Below are 22349 nucleotides of genomic sequence, written 5' to 3'. Positions count from 1 at the left end.
TGGGTCAGTGATACTTTCCTGTATTATCTTTCTGTCCCAAACTTTAGTATGAATAGCATAACAGCAACAATGGACCATGCCATTTCACTTAAGGCCAATGTTCTCTGTTTCTGCAGCTTAACAACTTGTTTTAATTTCTGAGTATCACAAATGTTAACCAAAATACTTTAAAAAAATATCACTCTGCATGCATTTACCAAATCTAACTAAGAACAAGTATGCGGTTTATTTGTAGTATTAGCTCAATAGCCATGGAACATATATAAAGTCATTAAGTACAGGTACTGATGAAAATGTCAAACTCATGGCCTCCTACCACTATGCAAATGTTCATGTGACACTACTGGTAATTACCCTGACACATGGGCAAAGGGAGGGAGAGGGAGACAGAGAGAGGGAGCGAGAGAGATAGGGTAAGAGAGAGACAGAGACAGAAAGAGAGCCTTTCTCTGAACAGTAAGTTTAAGGGATTAAACAGCTTTGCCTTCATTGGCATCATTGAAACTGAGGAAAAAACTGCTGTTTGAGGAGAGGAGCCCCTCTTTCTGGATGCTCTTAATACTCCTCTCACTCATCAGAATCTTCCAACAACTTCTCAATGGAATTCTGGTCATAAGATATCTGTCTCCTTGTTTCTGGTTGTCTTCTTTATCTTCAGGCACATGCCTCTTCACTTCCTTCTTGCCTGGTTCTTTCAAGAACTTCCCTCTGGCACCTCCTTCTCCCTGCTCATCTCTATTTTTTTGCCTTTCTTTTCACCAAAGAATGTTTCGCGTGTCTCCTCCTTTTTTTCCTTTACTTTTGGCTGTTTACCCAACTCCCTCTCAGAGGCTTCTTCGTTTAATACTTTCTCCAAGCTGTCCTCACCTAACTCTGATCCGTTAGAGAAATTTTCTCCTCCTTGTTTCTTCAGAGGATTTGGAAGAGCCCCCTGGTTGGACTTCTTCATGAGACTATTCTCTTCAGCTTCTTTCTCAGCGCCATCTTGGAATTGCTTCTTAGAGTGCTTTTGTGAGTCTCCCTCCGAGCCATCTTCTCTGGGCCCCCGTGGAAGCTTCTTCTCTCCATGATCATGCTTGGGTTTCTTTTTAGGATTACCCTCTTCCAGTAAGTTTTTAGCACTGTCTTCTCCAGATTCTCCACCAGGGCAGGGATCTTGCTTTCTTTTGAGACAACTGTCTGCAACCTCATTTTGGGGGCCTCCTTCCTTAGCATCTTTCCCAGCAGCATCTTCTTTCAACTTGCCCTCATCTTCTGCTTTTTCAAACTTCTTTTCATTGATAGGCTCTTCAAATGCCACTTCCATGGCAGCTTCTGGGACATTCACTTTTGATGTGGACGTGTGCTCGGAAAGGTGCCTTACTCTGGAAGGGCCAGCCTTCTCTGAACCATCAACAGAATTTGCAAGCTGAAGACCTTTGTGGGCCTCAGAAGAATTGAGGAAAGCCTCCCATCCTTTCAGCCTTTCCTCCCTTTCTCTTGAGGTCTCTTCCACCTGTGTGTGGGAAGGAAATTCCCATTAAAATCAATATTAGAAAAAAGTGGTAGTATGTCGGGGCTGGAGTGATAGCATAGCAGGTAGGGTGTTGCATGCGGCTGACTGAGTTTAATCCCATAATAGTACCTTGAGCCCTCTAGGAGTCCTGAATGCAGAGCCAGAAGTGACCCCTGAGTGTCATCGGGTGTGGCCCCGAGCCCTCCAAAGTAGTAGTAATGTCTCTGAGCACTTTTATATTAGTTTTTCTGGCCACACACAGTGATGTGAGGGTTACTTCTGGCTCTGCACTCAGGAGACTTGGGAGACCATATGGGATGCTGGGAATAGAAAGTGCAAACAAGGGGCCCGGAGAGATAGCACAGCGGCGTTTGCCTTGCAAGCAGCCGATCCAGGACCAAAGGTGGTTGGTTCGAATCCTGGTGTCCCATATGGTCCCCCGTGCCTGCCAGGAGCTATTTCTGAGCAGACAGCCAGGAGTAATCCCTGAGCACTGCCGGGTGTGGCCCAAAAACCAAAAAAAAAGAAAAAAAAGAAAGTGCAAACAAGCACCCCACCTATTGTACTATGGCTCTGGCCCCTCTGAGCACTTTTAATATTGACAAAAGCATTAGAAATTTTGTTGTTTTTGTTTTGTTTTGTTTTGTTTGGGTCACACCCAGTAGCACTCAGGGGTTACTCCTGGCTCTATGCTCAGAAATCACCCCTGGCAGGCACGGGGGACCATATGGGATGCCGGATTTGAACCACCGTCTTTCTGCATAAAAGGCAAACGCCTTACCTCTATTGTATCTCTCCGATCCCAGCATCAGAAATTTTATAGACATCTCTTTTATGGCACTGGGGATCAAACATAGAGCCTCACACATGCAAAGAAGGTGCTCTACCTGAGTAACATCCCTGGCTCAAGGTATATATCTCTCTCTGGCCCCAAGGCATCACTTCTTAAGTGACCAAAGCAATTTCCTATCTTTAGTTTTCAAAACTTTAATGTTTTAATGTATATAAAATGACATGCATTTACATCAATAACTTAACCATAATGAGATAATTTAAATAAAAGCCAAATATCACAGTACTACAGAAAGTTCAAATACCACTGCTGTTGCACTATTCATACTGAAGTTTGAGACAGAAGGATGATACAGGAAAGTATTTTTGATTCTGGTTCAATTGCCAGCACTTCTTCTGGTTCTTGGAGCCAAATATCACAGTATTATAGAAAGTTCTGGAGCAGTAACACAGTGGGTAGGGAACTTGCCTTACATGCGGCTGAACCAGATTTACCCCCCAGCATTCTACCTGGTCTCCAGAGCATCACCAGGAGTTATTTCTGAGTGTAGAGCCAGGAGTAAACCCTGAGAACTCCTAGGTGTGCCTCCAAAAACAACAACAACAACAAACAACAAAAGGAAAGTTCTTGTCCATGATATAAAGTTGATATTTGGGCTCTCGCCCTTTACTACACAGCATGGAAGAATACGTATTGATTCACTTTGCTCTTTCTCAGTCTTCTGGTCAAACTTTTCAGAAGTAGAAAAGGAAGGAAAGATGCAAACATGTGCTTTCTAGCCTCAGAGTGCAAAGGATTACCCATATTTCAGCCATATCCAGTGCTTACCCCAAGGGCTGCTTGACAGGTTCTTCTTTGTAAAGACACCCTTCCTGCTTACCTGATAATCTGTAGTTCCATCCCATGCTTCAGCGGTGATCTGGCGGCCACCAAACCACCTTCCATGAAAGGTCTGAATACAGGAATCAGCTTCCTCTGGGTCTCGGAAAGACACAGAGGCCACACCGTCTGGGTGTCTCTACCAAGGCACAAAACAAAGAGGATGAATTACATGAGTCAACAGTGCCTCCCTTCAGTGGAAGACTGCACAGGCGAATCAGATCACCGGGACTTCAGAGCCCAATCAATGATTGGTGCCTTCTTGAATCTGCGCTTATTTCAGAAGTGATAGGAAAGTGTACAAAGTGGCACATACAGAATTCTTTTCTTTGGGGAGGGGGACACACGCCACAATGCTCCAGGCCAACTCCTGACTGTCCACTCAAGGATTACTTCAGAGTGACAATCCAGAGTACCATATAGGGTGCTAGGAATGGAATCCAGGTTGTAGAGAAGCAAGCAAGGAAGAGCCCTACCCCCCCCAATGTACTATCATCACTTTGGCCCCATAGAATTCTTTTTTGGAGGAGTCTCCAAATATGGAGAAGAATTCACAAAGTGGAAGAAACCATAACATCTCATATATTTTCTGTGTACTATCTTCCAGCCCATCACATACCCTGTGAGCCAAGCTTTGGAAGCTTCCTTGGACTATCACCACCGTTTTACAGAAAGCAAAAGAAAACTTCCTGGGAGATCTCCTTTCTTGATATTCAAGTTTGAAAAGTTTTTCATTTTTGAAACTTATGGCAAGCATAAAATGTATCAGTCTGTGTGTGTTCATCTAAGATGTTATTTATGTTATATTCCGGGGTGGGGGGACAGCCATCCCGTGGTGCTAAGGGTCTGTTTGTGGCTGTGGCTCAGCACTGATCTCTGGCTGTGTGTTCTGGGTCTACACCAGGATCAGCCCAAGTGGCTGCAGGCAAAACAAAGCTTTGCCGCCTGCATTCTCTCTCCAGGCCAAAGTAAAAGATTTTAACCATTAAAAGCAAAAAAAAAAAAAAAAAAAAAAAGATACTTTGGGGAATCCTTAAGAATGTTCCTGTCTGGGCCTGGAGAGATAGCACAGCGGCATTTGCCTTGCAAGCAGCCGATTCAGGACCAAAGGTGGTTGGTTCGAATCCCGGTGTCCCATATGGTCCCCCGTGCCTGCCAGGAGCTATTTCTGAGCAGACAGCCAGGAGTAACCCCTGAGCAACATTGGGTGTGGCCCAAAAACCAAAACAAAAGAATGTTCCTGTCTTGTGTATACTGCAGAACTGAAATGCTGTGCATATTAAGTACGAATCTCCTCTGAAGACCAAGTACCCCGGGAATGGGATCACCTGAACAGGTCCTACTATAACATTATACTACTTTCCAAATTTATTTCACTGACAGGATGTCTTCAAGTTTCAACCACTTGACATTGTATGTATGTCAATCTCCTTCTATTTTGGGGGGGTTGGGAAGTAACACCTTGTGGTACTATGTTTATTCCTGGCTCTGCATTCAGGGCTCACTCCTGGTGGGGCTCAAGGGACCATATGTGGTACAGGGATAGAAACCCAGGTTGGCTAAGTACAAGGCAAAAGTTCTGCATGCTGTATTCTTGTTCCTTTCTATTGAATGTCAAGGCAACCCCATGTGTGGCTGTGTTTCTCTCTTCCCTTGAGGGACACCTGAAACATTACCGTTTGGGTTGCTGGGGTCTCAGCTGCCCCTGCATCAGGAATTCCCCAAGCCCGTGCACCACCTGGTCACGGACACAGCCCTTACAGGTGCCACTAACATCTGCCTCTGGCACCATGCGTGGCTCCAAGCAGAGGCACCTGCCCCTACAAGGAGTACTTCTGACACCTACCTTCCTTCAACACAATATACCCAATTATACTTAAGGCTACTACTAGGCTGCCTGGAACATTTTAGCACACCCCAGGAATACTGCGCTAGAATCAGGATAAGCAATGAATGAAGATATGCAATTTATGTCTATCTTCTTTTTTTTTTTTTTTTTTTTGGTTTTTGGGCCACACCCGGCGGTGCTCAGGGGTTACTCCTGGCTGTCTGCTCAGAAATAGCTCCTGGCAGGCACGGGGGACCATATGGGACACCAGGATTCGAACCAACCACCTTTGGTCCTGGATCGGCTGCTTGCAAGGCAAACGCCGCTGTGCTATCTCTCCGGGCCAATGTGTCTATCTTCTTAATGCTAGGAGATGATTGGCATGAACGGTCTACTGTACAAAAACATTTACCTAATATTTGGGGACAGTAATAATTTGCTAATTTAATTCAGCTGGTTCAGGAGTTTCCGATCCCAGTCAAGAACTTACATCAAACAGCAGGAGCTTCCGGATTTGTCCAAACTTGGAACACTCTACTCGAAGGTCTTCTCTGATTTCATTCAGTACCAATGGGTCGTCCTGCAAAAATACATAGTATTAACTCAGGGTTGTTCCCCCCCTTTTTCTTTTTTGGTTTTTGGTTTTTGGGTCACACCTGGCAGCGCCCAGGGGTTCCTCCTGGCTCTATGCTCAGAAATCGCTCCTGGCAGGCTCGGGGGACCATATGGGATGTTGGGATTTGAACCACTGTCCTTTTGCATGAAAGGCAAACGCCTTTCCTTCATGCTATCTCTCCGGTCCCGGTTGTTCCCTTTTTTTTAAGTTCAATCCTGAGATCAAATATCAGATCTAGCACTCTAATAAACCCAGAAACACACCAGCCAAAAAAAAGTTCACTTAAGATTTCTGAGCACCACCGCACACCACAGAGATGGGCACACATCACAAAGAATGAGGACAAGCAGTGTTGGCGGGGATGCGGTGAGAAAGGAACTCTTATCCACTGCTGGTGGAAATGCCAGCTAGTTCAACCTTTCTGGAGAACGATATGAAGATTCCTTCAAAAACTGGAAATTGAGCTCCCATACGATCCAGCTATATCACTCCTAGGAATATACCCTAGGAACACAAAAATACAATACAAAAAACCCTTCCTCACACCTATATTCATTGCAGCACTATTTACCATAGCAAGACTCTGGAAACAACCAAGATGCCCTTTAGCAGATGAATGGCTGAAGAAACTGTGGTACATATGCACAATGGAATATTATGCAGCTGCCAGGAGTGATAAAGTCATGACATTTTCCTATACATGGATGTACCTGGAATCTGGGAGAGAGAAAGATGGAGAATGGTCTCACTCATCTATGAGTTTTAAGAAAAATGAAAGACATTTCTCAACAATTTTCAGAGACAAAAAGAGAGGAGGGCTGGACATTACAGCCCACATCAAGGACCTCACCACAAAGAGTGATGAGTTTAGTTAGAGAAATAACGACATTTTGAACTATCCTAACACTGAGAATGTATGAGGGAAATAGAAAGCCTGTCTAGAGTACAGGTGGGGGAGGGGAGGAGAGGAGGGATATTCGGGACATTTGGTGATGGGAATGTTACACTGGGGATGGGGGGTATCATCTTATATGACTGAAACCCAACCACAATCATGTTGGTAACCAAGGTGTTTAAATAAATGTATTAATTAAAAAAAGATTTGTGAGCACCCTACAAATTAAAAAAAACCTCGGCAGGCCCCTGCCATGCCGGAGGTCTGCTTGACCAGGCCTAGTGGGGGTGCGGGACTTGGGTAACCCCAGCACCCCTCTACCGCCTTGCTCCAGATCTCCAGGGCTTTCCCCGCCACATGCCTGGGCAAGCCGGTGAGTTGGGTCCCTTGGTGGAGCTTGAAGGTACCCTAGGCCTTCCCCCATCATCCTTTCAGCTCCTTAGGGAGGGTCTGGGTGGGGCTCTGAACTTCTGGCCTCCCAGCTTCTTGAAGGATCTCTCCTTTCTTGGAGCCGGGAGCCTAGCAGGAGGAGGTTTGGCAGGCCCCTGCCATGCCGGAGGTCTGTTTGACTAGGCTTAGTGGGGGTGCGGGACTTGGGTAACCCCAGCACCCCTCTACCGCCTTGCTCCAGATCTCCAGGGCTTTCCCGGGCCACATGCCTGGGCAAGCCGGTGAGTTGGGTCCCTTGGTGGAGCTTGAAGGTACCCTAGGCCTTCCCCCATCATCCATTCAGCTCCTTAGGGAGGGTCTGGGTGGGGCTCTGAACTTCTGGCTTCCCAGCTTCTTGAAGGATCTCTCCTTTCTTGGAGCCGGGAGCCTAGCAGGAGGAGGTTTGGCAGGCCCCTGCCATGCCGGAGGTCTGCTTGACCAGGCCTAGTGGGGGTGCGGGACTTGGGTAACCCCAGCACCCCTCTACCACCTTGCTCCAGATCTCCAGGGCTTTCCCGGGCCACATGCCTGGGCAAGCCAGTGAGTTGGGTCCCTTGGTGGAGCTTGAAGGTACCCTAGGCCTTCCCCCATCATCCATTCAGCTCCTTAGGGAGGGTCTGGGTGGGGCTCTGAACTTCTGGCCTCCCAGCTTCTTGAAGTCACTGGAAATCTCTGTCCAGTCTATATTTTCAGAATCGCGTGGGGGCTATTGCCCCCGTGCGCAATGAAACATTAATAGTACTCACACAAGAAACATTAATAGTACTCACTATCATTGAATTATGTTTTTATATATGCAGAATGTCCATTTTGTACTCTGCCCTTTTGCATACCCCTTCATAAGTTCATATTTCTCTTTAACTTCTTTAATTCCTATCATCATTACTCCTCATTTACCTTTTCTAACTTAAGTATGGTGCCCTGGAGTTAACACCCACCCATCTATTTTAAAAGGCATAAAAAAGACACTTATATGTTTTCAACATTTTATGGGTGTTTTCTTTGACGTCTATAAACTTTTGCTGAATATTTTCTTATACAGTGACGATCCCTTCCCCATGTTTTTTATCTTCTCTTTGTGAACTGCTCAATATGGAATTTGGTGTGAAAGAATCCCTCAGTTTAATACTTATGTTTGAACCAAGTCATGGGTCTTGTTGGAAATATTCTTACGCCCCCATATATCTGATAGCACTACGTGGCTTTATTTCTTGTTTGCTTAGGCACACTAAAATGGGAAAATACTATACATACCAATAGGTTCTTATCTAATAGAGATGGGAACACACAAATCTTGTAGTGCAATGAGACCTTACACCCTGAACATTGACATAAAGACCAGGCACAGGCCTCAGAAGAATGGGCATTCTCCATTCACCCCTTGATCTACAGAAGACATTTACAAAACATCCAAGGTTGTATATAACATCACCTGGTGGCATTCCTGTACCAGGGAAGACCCTACAGCTGCTCTGACATCTATCTACTCAAAAGAAACACCCCTTAACACCGAGAAGACAATAGAAACAATGACCTGCTTACTGGACAGGGCTTGCTGTAATGCCCCTTAATTGTGAGGTTTGTCTATAACATCACCTGGAAGCAATCCTCTACCACGGAAGACCCTACCACTGCTCAGATATCGTCCTGCTCAAGAGACTTCCCTTAACACTGAGAAAACTTAACAACAACAACCTGCTTACAGGAAAGGGCTTCCTGCATTGCCCTTTCATGGTGAGGTGAAACGAGAAGACACTCCACATCATGACTTCAATGTAGGACATACAGATTCCAGAATCATTAATACAGAAACATGATACCAACAACAGAGACTGTGTGAAAAGTGTGTTGGCACTACGGACAATGTCTTGGATCGGACGATAACTTGCCTGAGGCCTAGAGCTGGTCTTATGCCAGGAAACTTCAGGGGTAGGATCTCTTTGTATTTAGGCCAAGGTTATTCCTTTCCATGCCTCTCATATTTTGGTGGGTCTATGCAAACAACAATTGCCACTCTAATAACGTTTTTACTGTGCTCCTTTGACTCTAATACTTAAAACGCACCCACTTAAAATTTGAGGTTAACTTAAGCTAATATTCATGTACATGGAAATGTAAAAAAATACTATGCCTCTAATGTTAAAGGAGTTACATAAGTTTGATGGCTTTAGATTGCCTTGTGTGCTGTTAAGAAATATTATAATGTGCTACAATCTGGGGACTCGAGGGACAAAATAATCGCACATGGATTCTGTTTTATTTTATCTTAACTTTGTTTGGCTGAAAGTTCAAAGTTAAGATATCAGCAAGGGGACTTCTTCTGAGAATTATGTTATGGGTGATTGTCCTTCCACTGTAACTTTACCTTGTCCTCTTTCTTTGCATCTTTTGTTCTCACAATTCAAAATAAAAAAATTAAAAAAAAAAAACCTCAAATGAAGTCATTTTATAATAGTTCTGCCAATGTTCTAGGCCTGCCCTACTCTCAAGAGGAAGAAGTGGGGAAGCACCGCAGTAGAAATGAGTATGCGGTGGCAATGGAGGGGAATGGAAGTAGGAATGGATAGTCCAAATACCAGGGCTGGAGTGACAGAGCAGTGGAGAGGGCATTTGCCTTGCATATGGCTGACCTCAGTTTTAAGCCCCAGCAACCCATAGGGTTCTTCTGGGCCTTCCAGGAGTGATTCTTGATTATAGAGCCAGGAGTAAACCCTGAGCACTGCTGGATATGACCACCCCCCATAAAAAAAAGAAATGGCAGTAGCCAGTAGGTAGAAGGGGGTTGGAAAGTGGAAAGAGGGAGAGGAGAGTAGAGGAGCAGAAGGGGAGAGAGAGAATTTCCTCTGTGATTTTCACAGATTTCGAGAACTGTAATGGGGGACAGACAGATATCGCTTCCACTGAGTGTTATGTGTTTGCAAACTTCTACTTGAACTCCAGGGTAAATCTCCCCAGTCAAGCTACAGCTAAAACAGACTCACACAAATGAAGGGTTATTAAGCCCATGATAAACAACACTCTTAGCTACAGTTTCCTTGCAGGTAAGAGTCTATAAAGAACACTCAAGCAATTCCAATGAAACCTCCACTGGGCAAGTCAGGGACTTCAGATTCCCCTGGGGAATTAACCAATCTTCGTCCACAGCCAAAGACTGATATACGCTGCACTAGGCACTGAACTCCAAATACCGAGGTACCTCGAACATTTCTTTTTTTGTGTGTGTGTGGTTTTTGGGTCACACCCGGCAGTGCTCAGGGGTTATTCCTGGCTCCAGGCTCAGAAATTGCTCCTGGCAGGCACGGGAGGACCATATGGGACGCCGGGATTTGAACCGATGACCTCCTGCATGAGAGGCAAACGCCTTACCTCCATGCTATCTCTCCGGCCCCACCTCGAACATTTCTGAGGCGACTCTATCTACAAATTCCTACTGCAGTAGAGTTCTTTGTGCAGAATATTTCAATTGAGTTGTCTCTCAAGTTGTTCACTTTTCTCACTGATTAAAGAGAATCTGCACCAAATTATTTCCGGGTCAGAGAGCTAGCTCAAAGGGCTGAACATGTGTACTGTAAGGCCTGGGACTCAATGTCCTGGCAGCAAGCCTCCCAGCTGGTTTGGGGCTGGGCTAGATGTGGTCGTACAATTAAAACAACCAAACCCTAAATCCCACCTGTCAAAAATCACTGCAGTCAAATTTAAATTCAGAAACCTAAACTCCTACAAATATGAGGCTTATAAATTGTGGTGGCATCATTCTGGATTCTACCTCCTTTGGCAGGAACCTCGTTTTCCTGAGTGTGGGGCACCTCTAGAACTCAAAGTGGATTTTTATAACAGTAAACAGTTAAGAAAAGCTTTTTAGGCACCCGATCAGCTGTTCCTAAAGCCTTTATTTTAATCCATCAAAACAATCAGGCTTATATTGAAAAAAGATCACAAACAAGCCGAAATTGTTTCAAAGTATTTCCATTTCTACATTTAAAGGTGATCCTGCTATGAAGGAAAGCCTTTCTTGCTTTTTACATCAAAGCCTTAGCGTTTGTTTATAAGGATATCAAATTGTAGCTACATCTCCTTAGATCCCCATTTTCATTTGCCTATAAAAACTAGTTTATTTTCATTGTTGAAATAATAATTTATTATTACTGTTGAAATAATAATAATAATAATTTTTTTGTTTTCATTTGCCTATAAAAACTAGTTTATTTTCACTGTTGAAATAATAATTTATTATTACTGTTGAAATAATAATAATAATAAATTTTTTTTGTTTTGGTTTTTGGGCCACACCCAGCGGTGCTCAGGGGTTACTCCTGGCTGTCTGCTCAGAAATAGCTCCTGGCAGGCACGGGGGACCATATGGGACACAGGGATTCAAACCAACTACCTTTGGTCCTGGAACGGCTGGTTGTAAGGCAAATGCCGCTGTGCTATCTCTCCGGGCCCTGTTGAATAGTATCTTATAGTTTAAAGTTAACTATTCCTTTCTTGATGAAAATTGGAAATAATACCGGAGTATAAGTGTCAGTTCTAAAGACAAAACTTCTCAAGCCCCAGACGAGGCAAATCCTATTAAAGCATTGAAAGCTGCAGTTTATGCCAAGCTTCTGTCCAAAGTTCAAGCTGTCCCAGAATGACAGAAACCTGATTCCTGTTTGTCCTAAATACCCAGGCCTAGAAAATGCACACAAACCTACACTGTAGCTCTTAGGTACTTGAAATGTACCGAGTTCAAAGGACATAGCTGCAGATGTGAATGACATAGTGAATTTGAAGATATGGTAGACAAGGGGAAAATAGTGAATTTGTTTTAGGGGCCACTCCCAGCAGTGCTCAGGAGCTACTTCTAGCAAGACTGGATGGAACATTTGGTACGAAGGATCAGCTCTGGGTCCCTACTGCCTGGCTCGGCCTGTTGGCTATTTCTTTGGTCCCACTGCTAATATTTTTGTTACTGGCTGAACAGGTTAAGTTTGAATATAGCAAGCTAAATAAAATTCATGATTTTTTAAGCCACACTAGGTGGCGCTCAGGGGTTACTCCTGGCTCTGGGCTCAGAAATTTCTCCTGGCATGCTCATGGGCTGCCACGGATGGAACATGGGTCGGCCGTGTGCAAAGCAAATGCCCTACCTGCTGTGCTATCAGTCTGGTCCCTAAAATTCATGATTAAAATGAACTTCTCATTTAATATTTTATTTTGATTGCAGTTACTAGAAAAAGTTAATATATACATTAGGCAAAACTGAAAAAAAAAAGACATGATTGGTTCACATTCTATTTCTAGAATTGGGCAGCACTAGAAGAAATAAAGAGCAATCACAGTGGTGCTGAAACAGTACTCTAGTGGGGAGTCTTGGTTCAATCACTGACACCAATCCTGAGCCCTGCCAGATGCCCCCAAAACAAAACACCATAAAAAAGAGAAATCTACACTTATCTTCGTGTTTTTTTTCTGTTGTTGCTGATTTTCATTGTTGTTGTTGTTGTTTGTTTTTGGGTCACACCTGGCAGCGCTCAGTGGTTACTCCTGGCTCTGCGCTCAGAAATCATTCCTGGCAGGCTTGGGGGACCATATGGAATGCCGGGATTCGAACCACTGTCCATCCTGGATCGGATGCATGCAAGGCAAACGCCCTACCACTGTGCTATCTCTCCGGCCCCCTGTTGTTGATTTTTGGGGATGTGTGTGTTGATTTGGGCCGCTTCTGAGATGCTCAGGGATTATTCCTGGATCTGTGCTCAAGAGTAACCCCTGGTGGTGCTCTGGGGATCACGTGCTAAGCCAAAGAAAACCAACGCTCGGACCAAGTGGCATCTAGAAGGCAAGTGTCTTACCTTCAGTACTACTTTTCTGGTTCTTTGTCATTTATTTGGTTTTGGGGCTAGACTCATTGGTGTTCAGGGCTTATTTTTCACTCTGCACTCAAGAATTACTCCTGGTGGGGCTTAGGGGACCATATGGGATGCTGAGGATGTTAATTTGGCCACATGCATGGCAAATGCCCTTGCCATTGTATGAACTCCCGTTTTGATTTTAAACTCATCCCTTGCCATTCACTCATATTTGCCAGACACACATTTTGGGAGATGGGTGGAGTAAGCCACACTTGAGGTGCTTCAGGGGCTATTCCTAGCTCTGTACTCAGGAATCACTCTTGGAGGACTCAGGGCCACACGAGATGCTGGGGATTCAAATCTGGGTTGCCTGAATGCCAGGCAAACGCCCTCTCCATTGGACTATTTCTCTGGAACTAGCAAAGCAAGCATCTTACCTCTATACTACCTATCCGACCCTTTAATTTTAAATTTAAGTAAGCAAAGGAGGTGAAAATCTGCCAGACCACAAAGGTCTACAGTGAAACACCTGTTTCAGGCCCAGAGAGGCCGTAAATTCCAACAGAACCAACACTATTGTCGCTTGTCCCTCCAGCAAACTGTGAATTCATCATCAGATGTGCCAACAGGCTCATCAGACTGTGTCAGTCCAGGCTGGTGCTCCAACAAGGACTAGAACCAAGGGTTTCTCTGCCTAGTACTCTGAGATCTATCCCTGCCTTCCCAGGCTTTGTAACTAAAAAGAAAATTTGCGGGGACGTAGCAGTAACACAAGCTGTAAGGCATCTGCCTTGCCCACGCAAGCCTAGGATGGACCTCGGTTTGATCCCCCGGTGTCCCATATGGTCTCCCCAAGCCAGGAGCAATTTCTGAGCACATAGCCAGGAGTAACCCCTGAGCATCAATGGGTGTGCCCCCCCCCTCCACAAAAAAGAAACTTTGCAATCGGAAAGCATAATCACTGAATGCATGAAAATTCTGCTCTATGAGTTACAACTGTTCTCTCCTTTCCCTTCACAGATGCCAAAAGATACACTGGAGGGGCTGGAGAAATAGCCCTATGTGCTGCTTTTTCTGTTTGATCCCTGGTACCACTTATGCATGCAGGTGCCATCCCAAAGCTGGGAAGAAATCAGCTGGCAAGGCAGAGAATGGAGCTCTCAGAGTGCGCACGTTTTAGCGACAAGAGCCACAGGACTCCTGAAAATTGATGCCACAAAAAGTAAAAGCACAAAGTGAAGTTGTTGGGCTGTGTGGGTATCTGCCTGCCACACCCACCAGTGCTTAGGGCTTACTCTGAACTTATTCTGTGCCCAATGACTACTCCTGGCAAGCTCAGGGGATCTAGATGGGGTGCCAGGGATGGAACCCAGTTTGGCTGCATACAAAGTTAAGCACCTTCCCTCCAGGACCATTTCTCTGGTCCTGGTAAATTTACTTCTAAATCTAGATATTAGTTTATATGACTATGTACCTTTTAAAGGCCCAACTTTTTGCCTCTTCAAAAGTGAAGCCACCAGAGCACAGTGACCAGCCACAGGATGATTGCTTGGCACCACATCCCCTAAGCCAGTGGTCGACAAGCCGTGGCTCGCGAACCACATGCGGCTCTTTTGTGTGCTGGGCGGCTGCTCCGGGAGTCAGGACTCTGCTCCTAGCCTCTGTCAGTGCATGCCCTGTGTGGCTCTCAAAATAAATTTCAATCGTGGTTTTGGCGAGATTTGGCTCAGATGAAAAAAAAGGTTGCCCACCACTGCCCTAGGCCTATTTCATTTGTGAAATAATTAGGAACCTATATGTATAAAATATTTGTCCTACAAAATAACTACTGAAAGGCATGGGGGATATGGCCCAGAGATAAATGACCAGGTAAAGCAGGTATAAAGTTGTAAGGTCGCTCCCTGGCATCGAATTCGTGAGCACCACACTAGGGAGGAGCAAACTCTTACTTTCCTAACAATGACCCCAGCAAAAGGGAAGGTCAAAGAGGCTGGGAGAGATAGGACAGTGGGGAGGGTGCTTGCCTTGCATATGGTTGATGCGGGTTTGATACCTGGCATCCTATGTGGTCCCCTGAGCTCACCAAGAATAAGCCCTAAGCATTTCTAGATGTGCCCCAAATTTCCAAAAAAAGGGAAAGTATACCAGCTAGAGGAACTTTGTATGAGTCAGGGTAGAAAATAAACATGGCTTTTTAGGGGACAGATAGCACAGTGGTTAGAGCTCTCACCTTGCACGTGACTGACCTGTGTTTAATCCCCAGCATCCCTGATGGTCTCCTAAGCCTGTCAGTAGTGATTCCTAAGTGCAGAACCAGGAATAAGTAACCCCTAAGCATCACCAGGTGTGGCTTAAAGCCAAAATGTGGCTTTTATGAGGAAATATAATTTACTGGAGAAACAGGAAACACTAAGTCTGCCCAGAGTATTTGTTAGTTCAAAATAGGTGTTTTCAAAGTAAAGCAGGAGGCAGAACAGCAAAACCATACAGATATGATTACATCAAAAGACCTCTACCTGTAAAATTTCCAGTAATTCTGTTTTATGTTTGCATTTATATTTATGTATAAGTATTTAGTAGGAGTATGAAAAATGTATGAAGGAACTTTACAAATACTAGTAAGTCAGGGAGCAGAGAGATATTACAGTGGATAATAACTTGATCCCTATCACCCCATATGGTCTCTTAAGCCTACCAGGAGTGATCCCTGAACACTGAGCCAGGAGTAAACTGTGAGCATTAACAGGTGTAACCGACAAACAAACTAAAACCAAAACAAACAAAAAAAAACCTAAGCTAATAAAAAAAACACCAGTTATTTATCAGGAGTATAAAATGTGATGAATAATTGGAGATTTCTAGAGTTGGACTAGTAGACTAGACATCATGATTCATCACAAATTCCTTTCCATGCCCTACTTGGCAGAAACGGCACTTCTGAAAGCAGCTCATGGTCATTTGTCCAGGGGGAGTTATTTAAAGATGTTTCACTATCACTGTCAGATTCTATATTTCAAGATTCATTAGGGCTCCAGTGTGGACAGTCAGCAAATACTATAAACAGACCAGTTCTCCTTTGGGTGGCTCAAATTAAATCATGCCCAGACTCCTCTGGTGCCATCAACCCTATCATGTCACTACTTCCTGAGAAGAAGCTCAACTGACCATTTTCCAGCCTTCTCAAAGCACACTACTTACCTCTAGGGCTGAGGCAATATCATACAGCATTCAGGGTGCTTGCCTTGTGGTGCCACAAGGCACCACCCATGGCACCCCGTATGGTTCCCTGAACACAGAGCCAGGATTAAGCCCTGAGCACCCCCGGTATGGCCCCACACCAAAAGAAAACAAAGTACATCAAGACTAGCTAGAGCGTAGTCCAGATAATGGTTCCCAATACATAAGGCATAGATTGATGGTTCAGAATAGTCAAACCAACACCCACCACACTGCCAAAAGAGAAAAATCATGGTATATTAATAGACAAAGAAAAGGCTGTTGAGGGGCCTGAGTGATAATACAGTGGGTAGGGTGTTTGCCTTGCAATGGCAACCAAAACTAAAAAGAAAAAAAGTAAAAGGGTCTTGATAAAATCCAATATCCATTTAGGATAAAAATTCTTGATAAAATGCACACACCTCAATGCAGTAAAAGCCACAGACAATAAACTCACTGCTAACATCAGACTCAATGGCAAAAACTTGCAGCTGTTCCTCTAAGATCAGGCATAAGACAAGGCTGTCAACTCTTGTCATTATTCAACATAGTACCAGAAATCTTAGGTAGAACAATTGGATAAGAAAAGGAAATAAAGGAGATTCAATTTGGAAAAGAACCACTATTTGTAAAGGGCATGCTAACATATATAGATAATCCTGAAGACTCCATGAAAATGATACCCAATAGACCAATACAATTAAGTGGCTGGCTAAAAAAAACCCTATATATAAACATTTATTTTAATTATTTATGCAAATAACAAAGCAGAAGAAAAAAAACTCCATATACAATTTCATTCAAGAGCTGAGGGACTAGAGCCAGAGTAGAGCAGGTAAGGCACTGGCTTTTCATGTGGTTGACCTGGGTTGATCCCTGGCATCCCATAGGGTCCCCTCAAGCCTGTCAGGAGTGATCCTGAGTGCGGAGCTAGGAGTCAGCCCTGAGCACCACCAGGTGTGTCCCCCAAACCAAACCAAACCCAAAAGGGCCAGTGTGCTAGTATAGTGGTTAAGGTGCTTGCTTTGTACATGGCCAACCCAGGTTTGATCGCTGACATCCCATATGGTTCTCCAAGCAGTGCCAGGAGTAATTCCTGAGTGAGAGCCAGCAGTAACCTGAGTATTGTTGGGTGGCTGCCAAAAACAAAAACAAAAACAAAACAAAACACAAACAGAATTGAATGCCCCACCATTTATATTAAAATAAACTTAGCTAAGAACCTCCCAAAAGATATTCTTCTTGAAAGTACTAGAAAACATGAGAAATGGACAGATAGAGTATGCCCAGGTGATTTTTAACACTGCTATAAAAATCATTCTTCCAGGGAATGAAGAGTGAGCACAGTGGTTGGGGTGCTTGCCTTGCATGTGCCTGGCCCAGGTCTAATCCAGCAGCCCACAGGGTCCTGGGGTACTGCGAGGAGTGATCCCTGAGTGTAGGGCGAGGACTCAGCCCTGAACAGTGCCAGGTGAGGCCCCTGGCAGGCATGGAACCCACTGGAAGAGAACTGAACCAAGAAAGGAATTTGAATCTCTGCAGACAGCTGATGGGTGATGGAGGAACAAGTCTCCCACCAATGGTGCTGGGCAACGGCCACATAGAAAGAAGGAAACAGGCCCCCAGCTCAGGCCAACATGCAAAACTCAACATCAATGAGAAGTTCCCATGTTAGGCCCCAAAGCATTAAATGGGAGGAAGTAAACGTAGGCAAAACAGGAGTGATTCTGGCTTTAGTGATATTTCTGGGATTAAATTTCATTAATGAGGAAAATCAAGTTTCAACCAATGAGGCTAAAGTGATCTAAAAAACTGTACAAAGAATCCAGCATCACAAAGATAACCTGGGGTGTATACTGGAAAGAGAGCACAGCAGGTAGGGCACGTTCTTTGAACACCACAGACCTGAGTTTCATTCCGGACATCTCATATGGTTCCCTGAGCACTACTAAGGGACCTAAGAGCAGAACCAAGAGTAAGCCCTGAGCATCGCCAGGTATGGCTCCAAGATTCCTCCCTAAAGCACTTATTAAATGTTTAATATGTTGTGTTTAAGGGAATGAAGTTGTTCAACTGAAAATTATAGTAGAGGGGCTTAGGGCATTTGCCTTGCATGTGGCTGACCCGGGTTCAATCCTCTGTATCCTATATGGTCCTTCCAAAAAAGATCACTGTAGTAGAATCAACTCCAGTTAGTATCGAAAACATGGCTAGAAAAACAGTACAAAAGTAAAGGTGCTTACCGTGGATGCAGCCCATACTTTTGACACCAAGAACCAGACGTGGAGCCCCAAATATCACCAGAAGTGACCCTTGAGGACAGAGCCAGGATAAGTCCTGACCACTATTCGGAGGTGGCCCAAACACCTCTGACATGTTCCCCCCAAAATGTGGTTTATATGCAGAATGGACTAGTACTCAGGCGTAAGTAAAAGCACAATTTCACCTTCTACTACAAAATGGGCTGGTACTGACCTAGGCAAAGTTTGGAGAAAGACAAGCATCAGCGACATCACTCAGAAGTGGCAAGAGAAGAGACAAAGCAAGGAGTGGGCAGAACGCATCTATTACAACAAACCTTAGACTCAGACTGCAAAACCGCATTACCAAGACAGTAGTGGTGTGGGGGGTAAGAAACTGGGGGGCAGTGGACGGTAGTTGAGACAGGAGAACTTCAGCACTGGGGACAATGTGTTTAGCCAGTACTGCACGGCAAGATAGTCATTCCTAATTTTGCAACTGAACAGAATCTCAGTAAAAAAAAAAATATATGAAAAAACAGCACCCTGGTTTTTATTTTTTCCCCCAGGGTCACTCCTGGTTCTGCATTCAAATTACTCCTGGCGGTGCTTGAAGGAACATGTGGGATGCTGGGGATCAAATCTGGGTTGGCTACATGCGAGGTGAATGCCGTACCTGCTATATGATCTCTCCTGCCCCAAATGTCACCCTTTGACTCTTTAGGTAACCTGTTACTCATTTTAGACTTCAGACTCCTGGGAATGAGCCCACTGGTTTATGCCAAGTGATATAGAGGCAGGAGGCCCCCCAAAGCACTGACAGAAATTCATGGTCTCTGAAGCCCTTGAGCAGCTTTCCTTGCTTTCATCAGTTCTTCTATAAAGGCCTCAATTAGCAACTACAGAGCATTATAAAAATCAGGTTATCAAAACCAAGCACTACTATGCCACGAGAGACAGAGGCTGCTTTTCCTTCAGCATGAGTGTTAAATGAAGGGTCACACTTTTAGCACCAAAGAATCAATTTTAGTTGGCAGTGGAAAACTGGTCCACTCCACTAAATTCACCTCGTCTTTGGTCAAGTGTACTCAAAACCACGAGGGGTTGCCACAAAACTTTTAGCAGTTATAGTCTAATGATTTGCCATATCAATGACATCCCTTTAAGGCAGGACTAAAAAAATGGGTTAAACCTGTAAAGAGCTAGAAACTGCCATGCTGGTATCCTTCACTATGACATCCAAGTAGAAGGGATGACCTAAGAAAGAGGTGGTCAGGCAAAATCAGGCTGAACAACAACACTGCGACTGCTTTCAGGATCATTGTGTCCTACCTCGAAGTCCGTAGGATGAAACATGTTTTTGATGATGACAACTCGCTCATGGCGCATTCGGGAGGGCCCAGTTTTTCTTTCAGGTCTCCAATCCAACTGCCTAAGGCAACAACAAAGCAGTCACAAGAGATGAATTTTAATTTTCTACAGGCTGAACTGAGGGAAAAAAAGAAACGAGCAGGTGAAAGAGGTACCCCCAAAACAAACATGCCCGCGAAACTCAAGAAGAATGTAAAACAGCATATTTGACATCAAGGAAGAAAACCAATAGGCTTAAATGGTATTGGACTTTGGACACTTTGTTATCATAAAGAAAAAAAATGAGTCAAATTGGGATACTTAATGGGGCCGGAAAGAGAGAATATGCAGGGAGAAGGGTGTTTGCCTTGCACGTGGCCAACCTGGGCTGGATCCCAGCACTTGATTTGGTTCCCCGGGCAAAGCCAGGAGTGATCCTGGAGTGCAGAGCCAGGAGTAAGGCCCAAGAACAAAGCTGGGTGTGGTCCCAAACCAAGCCAATATTAACCCACCCCCCCAAATGGGTCTATGTAAAGCTATACTGTTAGAATATTAAGTTTTACTAAAATGCTCAGAAAACTTTTTGTTTGGGGGCCATACTCAGCAGTGTTCAGGGCTAACTCCTGATGGGACTGGAGGGACCATATGTACTCCTGGGAACTGAGCCTGAGTCAGCCTTTTCCAAGGCACGAGCCCTCCCCTCTGCACTATTTCTCCAGACCCTGGCTTCTAAAATTATATCTAACTTACCTATTTTTTGTAAAAACCACAGGGCACTACAGTCAAATGCTTTTATGCTTTTCACTGATTTAGACAATATGTTGAAGTGTCATTAGACATCATGACAATAAAAGTACATAGAAATAGTACAGCAGGTGGGGTGCTTGCTTAGAATGTGGCTGACCTGGGTTCGATCTGGGCAGCCCAAATGGTCCCCCGAGCCACTAGGAATAATCCTTGAAGACAGAGCGAGGAGTAAACCCTGAGCACCGCTATGTGTAGCCCAAAATACCAATAGTAATTCTGGGGGTTAGAGAGATAGTACAGGGGTAAGACACTTGCCTTACACATGGCCAACTAGGGTGTTTTTAAAAAGCATTTATTTATTTAGGTTCCTGGGCCACACCCGACATTGCCTAGGGGTTACTCCTGGCTCTGTGCTCAGAAATCACTCCTGGAAGGCTTGGGGGAACATGTGGGATGCCAGGAATCAAACCCAGGTCCATCTCAGGTAATCCACATGCAAGGCAAATGCTTTACCACTGTTATTGCTCTGCCCCACACCCAACTAGGGTTTCATGTCTAGCACTGCACAAGTTTGCTGAGCAATGCCATAAGTAATCTCAGAGCACAGAGCCAGGAGTCAGCCCTGTGCACCCCTCAAACATGCTAATAAGTTACCATAAAAGAACTTAACAAATTTCTAAAACAAACCTATTTCAAATATGCAAACCCAACACATAATAGAACCTTAATGACATTAAACACTCAGGCGTGCATAAAAATGTTAAGTCTAAACTCTATTTTTTTATTTTTAGGCCATACCCAGTGATGCTCAGGGGTTACTCCTGGCTATGTGCTTAAAAATCGCTCCTGGCCTGGGGGACCATATGGGACAGCGGGGGATTGAACTGTGGTCTGTCCTGGGTCAGCCGCATGCAAGGCAAATGCCCTATCATGATGCCATTGCTCCTGTCCCTAATCTCTAATCTTTTAATTTATACTAACAAACCAGTACATAAAAATTTAAGATCAAGGGCTGGAGCAATAGTACAGTTAATAGGACATTGGCCTTGCACGTGGCTGACTCAGGTTTGGCATCCCATATGATCCCCCAAGCCTGCCAGGAGTCATTCTTGAGTGCAGAGACAGGAGTAACCCCTGAGTGCTGCTGGGTGTGACCCCCAAACAAAAGTTCATGGTATAGTTGATAACAAGTCACATCACAAGTGAAAAATAGTACAGCAGGTAGGATGCATGCAATTCAATCCCCAGCACCCATAGGGTTCCCTGAGCAGCTATGCAAGGGGTTTCTCTGAGAACGGAGTCAGGAGAAAGCCTTGAGCACTGGTGAATGTATCTTAAACAAAACAAAAATGAACTCAGGTAGGAATAGACCAGAGGGTTGGAGACATGCAAGAATTTTAGGTTTAACCCCAGTGCAGCATGGGCCCCTGAATACTAAGGGCAGACCTGTAGGTGTAACCTCAAAACAAAACAAAACAAAACAAAAAACAGCATGGTGGGCCAGAGCAGTGGCACAAGCGGTAAGGTGTTTGCCTTGCTATGCGCTAAACTGAGGGCTGACCGTGGTTTTATCCCTCGGCGTCCCATATGATCCCCCAAGCCAGGAGCGATTTCTTTTTTTTTTGGGGGGGGTCACATCCGGCGGTGCTCAGGGGTTACTTCTGGCTGTTTGCTCAGAAATAGCTCCTGGCAGGCACGGGGGACCATATGGGACACTGGGATTCGAACCAACCACCTTTGGTCCTGGATTGGCTGCTTGCAAGGCAAACACCACTGTGCTATCTCTCCAGGCCCACCAGGAGCGATTTCTGAGCGTGTTGGTGTATCTATCTGAGACCCTGGATTTGGTGTAGAAACCTAAAACCCACCCATCTCTGGGAGGGGTCTTGGGAACCGGATATTAGGTGTGACCTTACCTGCAAGACCCGGCTCATTCCTGGGAGGGGTCTTGGAATAGGTAGATAAACCCTGGAGCCTGGGGATGAGGGGCTCTCAGGAAGATGGCTGAATTATAAGATGCAGGG

The 22349-nt window shown here is 44.7% G+C and overlaps 1 protein-coding gene across 1 annotated transcript in view; it reads right to left on the bottom strand.

Annotated features, from left to right (window-relative positions):
- Nucleotides 1-203: 203 nt before the first annotated feature.
- Nucleotides 204-22349, bottom strand: part of HTATSF1 (HIV-1 Tat specific factor 1) — a 42030-nt gene continuing 19884 nt past the window's right edge. Inside the window, exons 7-10 of the mRNA XM_049766605.1 lie at nucleotides 19561-19660; nucleotides 5486-5575; nucleotides 3169-3306; nucleotides 204-1495 (exon numbers count right to left, since the gene is read on the bottom strand). Of these exons, the coding sequence (XP_049622562.1) occupies nucleotides 695-1495; nucleotides 3169-3306; nucleotides 5486-5575; nucleotides 19561-19660 (1129 nt within the window). The 3' untranslated portion in view covers nucleotides 204-694. The remainder of the gene's footprint in view (nucleotides 1496-3168; nucleotides 3307-5485; nucleotides 5576-19560; nucleotides 19661-22349) is intronic.

This window comes from Suncus etruscus, chromosome X (assembly GCF_024139225.1).
Source record: "Suncus etruscus isolate mSunEtr1 chromosome X, mSunEtr1.pri.cur, whole genome shotgun sequence".
Classification (NCBI taxonomy): Eukaryota; Metazoa; Chordata; class Mammalia; order Eulipotyphla; family Soricidae; genus Suncus; species Suncus etruscus.
The sequence above is the reverse complement of the archived record's forward strand: the minus strand, read 5'-3'. Positions and strand labels throughout refer to the sequence as shown.